This window comes from Eublepharis macularius, chromosome 14 (genome assembly GCF_028583425.1).
Source record: "Eublepharis macularius isolate TG4126 chromosome 14, MPM_Emac_v1.0, whole genome shotgun sequence".
NCBI lineage: Eukaryota > Metazoa > Chordata > Lepidosauria > Squamata > Eublepharidae > Eublepharis > Eublepharis macularius.
In genome coordinates, this window is record NC_072803.1 from 11271266 (window position 1) to 11284671 (window position 13406).

Sequence of the window (13406 nt, forward strand, 5' to 3'; positions counted from 1 at the left end):
AGCTACAAACAATAAACATTAAAAAAATTATTCCATGTTTTGATGGACTGTAGGGAGACTGCTTGTTGAGTTTTGCACAACTTTCCCCCCCTTGAGTCTTGTGGACTTTTTACATTTCATGTACTGGCACTTTTGATTGCGAGTTTTTGTGGGGTTTCTTTGCTTCTTAAGCCCCCAGGCCAGTAGATTTTCTAGAGGATAATGAAGAGGAAGATGAGCTGCTCTTCAGTGTCAAGGAAAGTTCATATTTCTCATCTGTTACCAATGGCAAAGAATGGGTCTAAAGGCTCAAGTCAGAAATAGTTCCCAGGAAAAAGAGCAACATTTTCTTTTAATTTCATGCTCTAGTGATGCTGCCTCTAAATCTCTGCCCTTTTTTTATTTTGTCCATGTCTCTAGATGGATTGGGGGTGGGGTGGGGAAGGTTATTTCCTTGCTGGCTTGAGCACGTGTTCCTTACGGTCAGAGTGCAGCCAGAGGGGCATTTGCTTTCAGCCTTAATATTTAACTTACAGTCTCCTAGATTTTAAAACCAATATTCTTCCAAATGTTATTCAAGAGCCTTTTCTGACATTACCTTAATGGTTCTGGACCCACTGTGGCTGTATTTCTTAGAGCCAAGCTACAAGTGACGAATGACACTTGCCTGGCAAGTGAACAGACTCGCGTGTATTCCTCCCTGTTCACTTGCCATTCACTTGATCAAGTGGTGCGCAAGTGAATGGCAAGTGAACAGGGAGGAATACACGTGAATCTGTTCACTTGCCAGGCAAGTGTGATTCGTCACTTGTAGCTTGGCTCTTAGGCTGATTGGTAACTTCAGGTCCTGGATTGCATGGGAGAAGTGAGCTAAGCAACGCCTTTGTAGACTGTGCATCCAGTTTGGAGCTGACCCAGCACAAGCAGAAGTCTCTTCAAAGGCAGAAGAAGTAGCTGCAGGATGCCAGCATTCTTGTTTACTTGCTTCCTTGTCGAAATTAGTGTTAATTTTTGTAGTTGTCTGCTGGAAAAAGCTGAGGTTAGAAAGCCACCCACAGGTGGGGGAGAGAGGCACCCCTCAAACCATAGTTCAAAACAAACCAAAGAAATCCTGATTATTTTGCCTGTAAATGTCCACATCTCTCCGTGCATGCCTATGTCTCTGCTTTCTGTTTCCCCCTCTTTTCAGGCACAAGCCCCCACGCCCCGGGCAGTGTGCGTGTTGCAGTCTCCATGACCTCTGCCAACGTTTCCTGGGAGCCCGGCTATGATGGCGCATATGAACAGACATTCTCAGTTTGGTACGGCCCTCTGTGAGTCATCCCAGCATGCTTTGCTCTCTGCTTCTTTTCTTTCCTACTCGGCCAGAGCTCAGAGTAGGCATGAGATTTTCCATTCTCCAGCCTAGTTCACTTTAACTGTTCTTCAGACTGACATGCTAAAATGGCTGCTGTGCCTCCCAGTGAGTGGAAGGAACAAGAGATGCAGGCTTATGTTTAGGGAGGATCCTGTATCCCTCCTTATGGCCCAGAGTGGGGCTGAATGCCTCCATTCAGAAAAGAGGTCACTAATTTTATTTATATTACATGTATATATGATCACCTTTTCCTCCGTGGATCTCAACACTGGGAGACTCTCAGCAGGCACCAGATTATTGCCGCTCAGCTGCAGCAAGATTGCTGCATCGTGTGCATTCATACCACATGCTAGCTTTTAGAAGGCGCTTTATTCCTCTGGAATGCAGACGGGGCAACTCTGGGGCAGCACTCCTGATACTGCCAAGTTTTTCATAATTGGGAGAAGTTTGAAAACAAACTTCCCCCTTCTTCCAGTTCAGAAATTAGCAAGTTTGTAAATCAAGAGCCAAAATCCCTCTGAATCAAAGGGCCCAAATCATTTACAAGTCCCCAAATTCAGAGGCGTTTTGGCTGGCAACTTCAACACATTTCCCTCCTTCCTCAAAACTTATTTCCTGTGCAGTGCTGGGGGCGGGTGTTGAAGAGGGGTACTGCTCAGATTTTCATTTGAACACCAAATCTTTATCAACAGGAAGTTCCCAGCAGAAAGATTCCTGGGAATTACAGTTTTCCAGGGCTTGAGTAAAGCTTTGGATGGCCTAGTAAACGACAGCTTGCAAGATGAAGAGGAGCTTGAAGGGGAAACTGGGGACGACGGAATGCTGGCAGGAAAGCATATTGAATAGGCAAGGTCTTTCTGAGATTTCAGAGGACTTTCAGAAGAAATTCAGGCATTTTCAAAGCTTTGTTTGGAAAAGTTATGAAAAGCTGAATTTCCAGATTGTGCCACAGAGTTTTCATCTCTGTTCTTTACCTGAAGAACTATGTAGAAATGGCCCTGCAGTCAGGTGCAGCCGCTCTCACACTGGTGGCACTGTTACAGTCTTGAGCTGCATCTCCAGAAATCCTGACTTTTACAATTGTTAAAGTTCAAGGAACTCCCTGTAGCGCTAAGCCACTCGTGTGACACCCTCTTTATATAACAAAGGCAGGAAAGGTCTACATCTGTGCAGAAAGTGTGCAGCGGTAACACTGGCAGCAAGACCTTTCCAACTGGATAAACCTCTTTAGGAGCATGCGGCTTCTTGATTAGTGGTTAACTGCTAGGCTGTCGGTAGTCTTGCTCTCTGACCTTTTTTCAGGTGGTGCTTCAAAGAAATGAATGGAGAATCAGTGATTTTCGCATAATCAACAGGAATTTCTGTAATTGTGTTGCTAAGCTTCTGTCTGTGTATTTTCATGTCTGTGAATTGTTGGCATCAGAAACCAGCATTTACTTAATGAGCACCTTGCTTATTAAATGATAAGTTTGGTTGTGCCCCTTGCTCTGCTCATAATTGTAGGAGTTCAAGAGGGATTCTTTTTTTTATTAACCAGAAATGTTCACATTAAAAAAAATCCCTCTGCTAGCTGTGATTCCCCCCCCCCAAACTGAAGCAGCACCATTCAGAAAGTTCAGCTCAAAGCAGCAAATTGGTTTCTGGTTGCTGTGGGCACTGTGCCCATATAAGCCTCATTTTACAATAACTGCGTGGATGCTGATTTGTTGGCAGGGTCAATTTAAAGTGCTGGTTTTGACATTTTAGTGTCCAGGGACCCTCAGACTTGAAGAACTACCTCTCCTCCTCCCACACACACAGATCAGTTCACCGTCTACGCTTGGCGTACCAATTTTTATTGGAAAGTCTCTCCTTTGGGGAGGTTCACTCCACCTCACCCGAGAGCATCTGTTTCCTCAGTGGTAGCCTTCATGCTATCAGTAGTCTGATAGATTCTATGCAGTGTTATTCCACCCTAAGCTTACTGAAATCAGTGGATTTAGACTGGAGTAGCTCTGCAAAGGATTGCACAGTTAAGTGTTTCTTTTTGGGGAAAAAATGGTCTTGTTGTATCTCACTCTGTATCATCTACTTTGATTGGCAGCAGCTTTCCAAGGTCTCGAGCAGAGAAGGGCCTTTCCAAAACCCTGAGATCCTTTAACTGGGATTAAACCTGGTGCATTTTGAATGCAAAGCAGGTGTCTTCTTATTGAGCCACAACCCTTCCCAAAGCAATAAGTCGTTCTCCACTGTGCATATCAGTCTGCCTTATACCAAATCAGCTCCCCTCATCCACCAGTTTGTCTGTTCTGACATTGGCTCAATCAGAGGGCACTCTTTCCCTACAGCTGTTACCTGAAATCTTTTAACTGGAGGTGCCCAGTGTAGAACCTGGAAAGTTCTGCATGTAAAGCATATGGCCTGCTCTTGTAGTCTCAGAACTCTTGGGTCTTGGCCGAGGAGGTAGTCAGTGGCATAATCCATTTGATGCTTGATTGTGCATCCAGTGCTTCACGAGTGTGGGATCAAATGATGACTTGGATGTGTGAAAACGTTATCACTGAGAGAACTTCAGTGTCTTGTCATTTCATATGCAGTGCTTTACAGTGGACTAAGTTGGGTTTGACGGAGTGGAATGGGAGAGAAATGTCTGTGGGGAACTACTACGAATCAAAGTGAAATTCAAAGACCTGCTGTCACCTGAATGTGTCCGGATAAATGCCCACGTTTTATTATGCTTACTTTAGAAAAATAATAACAACCCGAGGTGGTTCTGTGGAGTCATCACATGTACTTTGAATCGTACACACCCCATTTCTTTGGAGTCAGCAGACACTTTCAGCTGTATTCTAGTGTTGAACAATCCAGTGATTGACAGGCATGTCTGAACCATCCCCCAGGGATCAAAATCCTTATTGATGGCCTTGGGGAAAGGTAGTAACCAGTAAGACACCAAAATGCTGCTCCAGCAGATCTCATGCCTTCTGAACGATGTGCTGTAGGAATGACTGGTCCCTCTTCCACCCTCTGAGCTTATTGGCATTCTGTCCCTTCCTTGGAGCAGCAATGTAGAATGACCTTCTCCAGTTTAGTTGTGTTGTTTCCTTTAGATCCTTGGGGGTTTCCTTTCTTCACCCTCTCTTTTCTTCTTTTTAAAAAGTTGACCAGATGGAGTTTAATGATAAAGAGTGGATACAGACTTTTCATAATAAAACCTGCTCAGCTTCAGAAAGAGAATAATGCTGGCACTCAGGAAGCAGAGAGTTACGTGATTATATAGGAAGACAAAAGGAGAAGCTGAAGGAATGAAGGGGAAGATAGGAGATGGGGGTGAGGGAAAGAAGAGGAAAGCAATGAAAGGGAGGACAAAAGCCCTGCCCGATCACAGGAGCAGGCATAGGGTACAAGATTCGCAGAGCTGCCTGTATGAGCAGAATGTCCTTGAGAAGGAATGATTAAACTGCCTTCCTTCTTAGACACGTCTCACCTTGTAGGAGAGCTGCCAGCTGCTTCTGCAGTGCTTGTTCTCAGTTTCCTTGGCATATTTTCATTTGACTGTGGAGGACTGTAGATATTTTCAGACCCTGGGGTTTAAAAATAGGTTAATGTGGTGTGAAAGTGAAGCATTGGGCAGGTGAGGGGGGTTGGTTGGTTCTTGGCATAGGGCTGTGCAAGAAGTGTGGGAGAGGAGCATAGAAATCTCTGGCAGTGGAGTCCCATATTAAGCCAAGTTTGTGGTTAGAAGATTATCCTTTTTGGAATGGAGAAGGGTCTAAGGCAGTGTGGCTTTGAAACTTCCTTCCTTCAGGAAATGTATTCCACACAGTTTCATGTGTCAAGAAATCCAGCGTGTCTGCCATAGAACGTCATTACCTTGAAGAGAATTCTAGGGAATATTTGAGGGCAATCCGTTCACCTTACGCAGGGTGCTGTCCAGCCTTTAGTAGGCCTCATGGCTGCCGCGAAGCCAGAATGTTGCCTAAAGCCCCTACCTCACCCTCCTGTGATTTTAGATGGCCACATTTGGCATTTTGAAACACAGCTTAGAAGCCACAATTGGCTGTCTATGGTTCAGTTATGGGTGCCACGCTAAGCACTCTGTCCTCTTTTTCTTACTATCCCAGGATTCTTTTGCATTGTACCACTTTGTGGACGTTTGGTCTAAATAGGAAACTACTATGGCCTGAGTCTATTTCAGGCACCTTTATCAGTCTCACAAAGCAACAGAATCAGAAGAGCATTGCAAAAAGAGGAAGAATGAGGAGCAGTATAATGATGATGATGATGATAACAACAGCAACAACAACAGTGGATTAATATATCATCCTTCTGGATAGACTAGTGCCCACCCAGAGCAGTGAGCAAAGTCAGTGTTATGATTATCCCCGCAATACAGCGGTGGAGCTGGGCTGAGAGGAGTGGCTTGCCCAAGGCCACTTGCAGGGCTCATGGCAGTAGTAGGAGTTGAACCAGCTCATTGGCAGCCCAACCACTTAACCACGACACTACAGCCACTCTCAACAGTTTGTGCTTTCAGTTGGCAATTTATTATTTATTTAGAAAATATATAGACTGTTTGTCCAGAGATCTGCTTGGGTTGGTTTGCTGCACTGACGAAGTCCGTTGAGAGGAAGAGGAAGTTACACAGGAATAAGAAAAGGCACAGACCAATCACAGTGGGAATGGAAGGATTTAAAGGGGCAGTGCCAGCTACTTGGGTTTGATTTTCCTGCAGCGACTGAAAGGTCCATGGTTGAACTCTGCCCTTTTAAAATTGATCTTTGGAGGTGTTGGCCAACTGTGTTGTTGTCTCACCTAGATCCCAACTGCATTGTTGCTCAAGACTGTGTGTGCCCCTGCATGTGCCATCACCACCAGTTCTTATTCTGTTGAAGCAGGTGTTCACTATAAGCGTATCTAATTGCCGCAGTGTGAAGGAGAACGTTCAGATAAATGGACGTTTTGCCTCTTGGTGCTCAGCCTTGAGTTACATTACCAGAGCTTGGAATGAGGCCAGAGAGAATGAAATCACAATGTGGATGCCATCTTCGCTGGCTCTGCTGTGGAGGTTGAATGCAAAACTTGGCTCTATGCTGAACTTGGCAGTCCTGCTAATGGTGAGTCAGGCAGCCTAAGCTCTGCATGCATGGTCTTCATCAGAGCTGGATTGGAAACACATCAGTAAGAATTGTTTTGCTTTTCCCCAGCAAATAATCAGGGTCTAGCTCCATAAGGAGCAGAGTAGTGAGTATAGAATATGACATATTTGCCCATTACTGCACCGATAGAGGTGGGGGCACTATCTTTAGTTCATTAGTCATGTCTATATAAATGACAGCGTCTTAGTTTTAGGGTGGCAAGCAGGGAGCCGCTTGCGTCTCTTTCCTTTACCTTAGTTGCAAAACGCAGCCTCTTGGCCCCTTGTCATTATTGAATGAATGGGGCTAAGTGTGAGAGATGTAATGTGATTCTGTGTAGTCACAGAAAAGACATAGGATAGTAAGTACTTTTTATTTGTCTTTTTTATCAGGTTACTGAAACAGTCTTAGGAAGTAAGTTAGGCCTAGACTAACCTAGAGAGTTTCATGACTGAGCTCACATTTGAACCCATGTCTCCTGGTCCATAGGCCCACACTAACCACTAAACCATATTAGTTATCTAGTGTGTATAATTCAGAGTCCAGCATTAGTTATTATGATGGCAACAGTGTTCTTGAAAGTGTGTAGGTAATACATGCTGAAATCTCAGAAGCTCAAGGAGTTGTTGAATAAAATTTTCAGCGATCAAAAGATTTTGGTTTCAGAGTTTCATATAGCTCCTTTCCTCTCTTTGTAACTAGCAGAAAGTGAGTAATAAAGTATGCAAAGTAACCATGTGAATATGGTGAATTTATACAGGTTTCCAGACCAGCTGTTGTTGCAGATTTTGATTACCTTGGTGCAGGATATTGATCTGATTTTTTTTAAGCACAGTATGCTCACGGTTCTTGGTAAAACTTGAACCCACCTCCCAGACAGTTCCAGTATTTGTTAAGCAATTGACCCTATTTCTCTCTGCCCTCTTTTTTCTTGTCCTTTTTCTCTGATTCCTTTCCTGCAAAGAGCCTGTCCCTTGGATTGTTTTTCTTCTGTCTTACCAGGATGAAGCGAGCACAGTTTGGACCTCATGACTGGCTCTCCCTTCCAGTACCAACTGGTCCCAGTTGGCTGCTTGTGGATAACCTCGAACCAGAGACTGCCTACCAGTTCAGTGTCTTGGCCCAAAACAAGCTGGGCACAAGCTCCTTCAGTGAGGTGGTCACTGTGAATACTCTAGGTGAGCCTCAGAAAGGAAGGCTGGGTGGTAGAACATTCTGCAGGCTAGCAGAACAAGCCTTGTGCCTCTGGTTCTACCTTAAAAAGAAACCAGCCTCTGTCTTCTCTGATACAGAAAGGGAAACTGTTCTTTAGATAGTGTCATCAATGTCTGTGCAACATTACAAAACAACATACAGTCTCTGCCCTTGACGAGCTAGTAAATTTTGCAAGTGCAGGGAGGAGAGATGTTCTACCACTGCCAGGAGAGGACCCAACAGTCCCGTGAGCAAGATAGGACAGCTCTCCTGGAGTGAAAGGCAGCCCAAGCTTGGAGCCAGGTCCTAGGACTGTCATGCTGAATTAATGGAAGTTGTTCACAGAGTAATTGGCAATGAGAAGCTGTTCAGTTTCCAAGTGGTAGTTGAGGGGATTCGTAGAACGACCTGCAATCCCAGTCTTCCTGCCGCATCAGTGAAGGCTCTGATCATAGAAACATGGGAAATCTCTTCTTCAGGAGCACAGCTGTGGGAAAGGAGGTGCTCTGTTGCCAGGTGAACTCACTGCCCCCATGTTTCTCTCCATGTTTCTGCTTTTGTTGGAGGGTCCCATGACATGGGAGGAGCACATGTGTGGGCCAAGGGATAAATACCAGCCCTTCAATTTGGTGGGGTCTAAGGGCAGAATATCCTCTGTAGCTTTTGAGCTGGTGTCCTCTATAGAGAATGCCAAGCTCCCCTAGCTCCAGTATGTCTTGGCATTATCTCTCAAGGTTGTTCCCTCTGGCTCTCTCATCTGGTAGGACTGAACGAAAGAGCAAGTTAATGGTAAGTGCAAGCAAAGTTAACATTTACTTAAGGCTCATTTCCACTGGGGAGACGAGTAAGCCAAAGGTTTTGCTGAAGATGTGGATTTTTAAGAAAGCTTGGGTGGAAAAGAGGGAAATGACACGATGTAGGTGTTTTGGGAATGGAGTTCCAGACATAAGGGACAGCAAGGGAGAGAGGATGTGGTGGCCAGCCATTGTAGCAAGTACACCAGAGTGAGATAGAACCACTGTGGTATGTACTGCGGTCCAAGTGCAGTCTTCTCTCCTGGCCTTGTATAAACCATCTTGCATCTGTTAAAATACTTGCTTTTTCCACTTCCTTCACTCCTTTTTTTCTTTTGTTTTATCCTCAGCATTCCCTGTAACAACTCCAGAACCACTGGTGCTGGTTACTCCACCGAGGTGCCTAACAGCCAATCGGACACAGCAAGGTGTCCTGTTGTCATGGCTTCCTCCAGCTAATCATAGTTTTCCAATTGACCGCTACATCATGGAGTTCCGGATAGGAGAGAGATGGGAGATTTTAGATGACGCCATTTTGGGGAGTGATAATGATTTTTTTGCCAAGGATTTGACTCAGGTGAGAGGAGGGCAGGACTAATCTGATAACACACCACTTCTAACCATGTTTTTTTGGGGGGGGGCCCTAGTTTTCTTTGGCGAGTGCTTAGAATATCTTCAGTGAGAAGATTAGCATTGACATAGAAACTTATTGGAATGATAGTTTGTCCATTATCGCCACCCACATTCAGTGTGGCTTCACAATGAGGCTCAACTGTCATGTCCACTATAATTCTGCACAATAATGAACTCAGGAACATGTCTCAGAATTTTATGCAGTACTTTTGCAAAGTCATGCAGGGCTTCTGTGCTAGACAAGTGTGTGAAAAACTTAAAGTTGACATTGGCTATTTATTTGACACAGGTAGCCAATACCTTTTGAGAGCTGAGCATGATGCACTAGATATACTTATGCAATATTTTCACAGAGCAACTTATAACTTAATGCCTTGTGAAACAAAATGAGGGTTTTAGTTTATGCTCTCTACACTATGAAGTTAAAAAATAACAAGAAAAATACACTTTCTGTTAGGTTGCAGTGGTGAGCTGAACAGGTGATTGACAGGAAGTCTAAATGAGTTTTGTGGCCACAACAGTTAGTGCCAGTTGGGCAAATGAGTTGAAGAAAAGACAGTGAACGAAACGCTGTTAAGAAAATGGGACATGAAAAGGCTTGCCTAAGAGTAGTCAAGAAAAAGTATATGTGGTGGATACAAATGGAAAAGAAATAGATTTTTCTGCACTTTCAAAAATCAACAGGTTTCAGGAACAGTTGTTAAAGTTATAGTGAGTGATGCGTTTTTCTTATTTTTCCTTGCTTAGCGTACTTAAGTTGAAAATTGTTATTTAAATCTTTAGCCAGAATCAGTCCCTACATCCAGCACTCAAATCATATCAGTTAACATACTATATGAATATATTCCTAGGTATACTTGAGAGTATATCTAGGGTAGAGAAAAAGAAACCTCAAATGGTGGAAGTATCCCTGGACAGACTGTATATCATACTTCGCATTCAGGGATGAATCCTGCAGCTGCATGCAACACAGTTCCATCCACTGCAGTGCCTTACGGAGTCTTCAGTAAGAAAAAAATACTGGTTTATTGTCCTATGTGGAGGATTATCCCTGCTGGAAAATTCAGCAAGAGCAGTCTTTGATGTAGAATGGAACGCTGCTTCATACTTGCAAAGAGATTGCTGAAGCATGGCTTGCATGAGTGAAGGAGCCACTGTGGCACTGTCTTGAGTCCTGTAAGGGAGAAAACATACCATACAGTAAATTAAATTAACAAGGCCAAACACCACAGGTATATGCTCCATTGGGCCAAAAAATGTTTCTCAATGGAGCCTTGTCATTCATTCACTTTCGAGCCATCAGATTGCTTAATACTTGATTTGTCTAAACTGATGTAACGAGTAAATCCATCGCTGTGATTGTTGGATGTGTGTGTGTGTGTTATGTGCTATCAAGTTGCCTCTGACTTATGGTGACCCTATGAAAGAAAGACCTCCAAATCATCCTATCATAGACTTGCTCAGATTCTGCAAACTGAAGGACGTGGCTTCTTTTATTGCATCAAGCCATCACGTTTTAGGTCTTCCTTTGTTGGGTAGTATTTTGTTTTTCATCGGTGAGTAGGCTGCTGACTGCTTCTGACAGCCCATGTTGTTCTTCATGCCGTAGGACACATGGTACGAGTTCCGAGTTCTGGCTGTCATGCAGGACCTCATCAGCGAACCCAGCAATATTGCAGGTGTATCCAGCACAGGTAAGGGGAGGTCTTCCTGCCTCTTGTCAAGCTCTTTCACCAGCTCAATTTAATCTAGGCAAAGACAAGCTGTATGGACAGCTGCTAACATGTCAGTTGGCTCAAGGCTACCCACAAAGGAAAGATTTGGAGCGGGTTTCATTCTCTTAGCCATTGTGCTGTTAAAAAGCACAGAATGAAAAATAATCTGTTTCATGGTATACTTTTTAATGCCTAGTGAGGCGGTTCCATTTTGCTCCAGGTCTGTATTTTTCTACATTTCTGTCTTTAGTGGGGTGTTCCCTCTGCTACCGTATTTGGAGCACTGGCTTGTATTTTGCTTCTTTTGTAGTATGCTGTTTTCATAGTGGCTTAGTTCTGGGGAGCTGGTGCAGCATAGCAGCTAAGGAGCTGCCTGGTTCAAACTTTGACTCTGCCATAAATTTGCCAGGTAGCCATAGGGAAGCCAATCTCATTTGCAATGTGGGGATAATAATACAGGGTTATTTTACAGAGCTTTTGTTGGGATTATGACAAGACAAGAGGAAGCCTGCAGAGCAGAAAGGAAGTCCTGTCTCCCCTCACTGGCCCCTGCTTCCTCCCTTCTTGCTGTGCCCATGTTTAAACTAGTTCCCTGGCAGCACCCAATTGCCTAACTCCCCTCTCAATCCACTCTCCCCAAACTGTCCAGCCGCCCAGTTTCCCTCTCCCTAGTAACCTGCTAAATTGCTCGGTTTCCCATTCCTTCATCCAATCACTGAATTCCACCCCCCTTAATATTTTCACATGATTTGGGGGGGGGGGCATCTAATTTTTTTAAAAATATATTTATCTGCCAATGTGAGAATTACACAGGATTTCCAGGAACATATCCTAGCTCTTGGGATTTCCCCGGTAGATTTATTTGATTCAAATGGGAGCTGCCCATTGCTGTTAAGTATATGATAATATAGCTTTGGGCATTAAATGTGCTATGTAAATGCTAAGTATTACTATTAACACTTGATAGATCGTATTGCATTTTGGGTAATTATACAGGATTTATTTTCAAACATTATAACATAAATTAACAATATGAGGATCGAAAAAATCTTACTGTCTTATCTCTCTGCAAATCTCTGTGAGAATTGGGGACTGTATCACTTTAGACTGTTGGATGGTGAGGTTTGTCATGTATTTGACAACCTCATATAAAAGGCTCTCTGCACCCTAAACTAGCACATTAGAAAGGGTGCTATGTTAACGTTTTCTCCCTGATTTGTTCGCATACCTTATACAGGGGCTGTTTACGCTGGGAAAGCATTCAAAAACATAACCCCGCCCCCTGCAGTCTGAAGTGGAGTCTCCCAGAATTCTAACAAGTCATTCTGTGTCAAACAGCTCTGTTCCTGGCTGGCTATGACCTCTAGTGGTGTTTCTCAGTCAAGCTAGTAGGCTGTGTGTATTTCAGTACTGCGTTGAAAATGAAGCGGATATATATCCTTTAGACCTGCATCCCACTCAAATCTTCAGAGCCATGTTGTGTATTGGTTAAAGTGTTGGATTGTTCTGGGCAACCTGGATTCAAACTGTACTCAGCCATGAAGCTCACTCTGTGACCTTGGGCTAGAGTCACCATGCTATCCTGGCAACCAGAGGGAGACAGAGAGGGGGGGCAAGGGGAGGCAGCCATCAATGATGATGTGACATCACTTCTGTGGAAAATCTGGAAGTATGGTCCATGGAAGAATAGTCCATGAAGGATGCTGACGTTAAAGTGAAGGGATTTTGTGCTGGATTTGGGAGTGGATAGGAAACTAAGGCAGGGATTTAAGAGCCGGCTTAGAATGGTTGGAGTTACAAGAGAGGGCAATGATTTTAGCAGCAGAGTGTTGCATAAAGTTTAACTTCCTGTGCTCATTTTCACTGTATACATGACATATTCAAGAATGTGGCATTGCCCGCCTTCAGTCACTGGTCTCACAGGGCGATTGATACATTTACATCTGGAAATGGAAACATCCCAGTACAGTATTTTTATCAGCTCTTTTGCACATGTGCTTGAGATTGCGGCAGTTCCTAAAGTGACCATGACATAAACTCTTGAAGAGCAGTGTTCCCTATGGCATGTAACTTCAGCTATTTCCACGCAGCCACCTCCATGGATGAGAGTGGTGCAATTGTTGTGGGAAAGACTTCTGTTCACCTGTGTTTGTAGCTTGCACTTCTTGGCTAGAAAGCCATCTTGAGAGGTTCTCTTTTCTGTCTGTCCCAGACATCTTTCCTCCGCCAGACTTGACAGATGAAGGTTTGGCGCGTCCTGTGCTGGCAGGTATTGTTGCCACCATTTGCTTCCTTGCCGCTGCTATCCTGTTCAGCACGCTAGCTGCCTGCTTCGTCAACAAGCAACGCAAACGCAAACTCAAGCGCAAGAAAGGTAAGTCCGTTCAGTTGCCACTTGCTAAATTTTGATGGTTACCATGTTGAGTTACCATGAGTGAAGACAGACAGGTATATTCAAGTACGGGGGAAGTGGTTTATATGCATGTTGGCTGCATTCTGAGGCAGAGAATATTTGCAGCACACTTACAGCATGCTCCTAGACATGTCTGTGTAGAAAAGTAAGCCCCACTGTGTTCAGTGATGCTAACTCCTAAATTAAACATGCATATGATTATAT

The 13406-nt window shown here is 44.0% G+C and overlaps 1 protein-coding gene across 1 annotated transcript in view; it reads left to right on the top strand.

Moving 5' to 3' along the window:
- IGSF9B (immunoglobulin superfamily member 9B) overlaps window positions 1–13406 on the top strand; it is a 117868-nt gene that overhangs the window by 80740 nt on the left and 23722 nt on the right. Inside the window, exons 12-16 of the mRNA XM_054998006.1 lie at window positions 1169–1292; window positions 7456–7631; window positions 8792–9018; window positions 10684–10768; window positions 13002–13163. Coding sequence (XP_054853981.1) covers window positions 1169–1292; window positions 7456–7631; window positions 8792–9018; window positions 10684–10768; window positions 13002–13163 — 774 coding nt within the window. The remainder of the gene's footprint in view (window positions 1–1168; window positions 1293–7455; window positions 7632–8791; window positions 9019–10683; window positions 10769–13001; window positions 13164–13406) is intronic.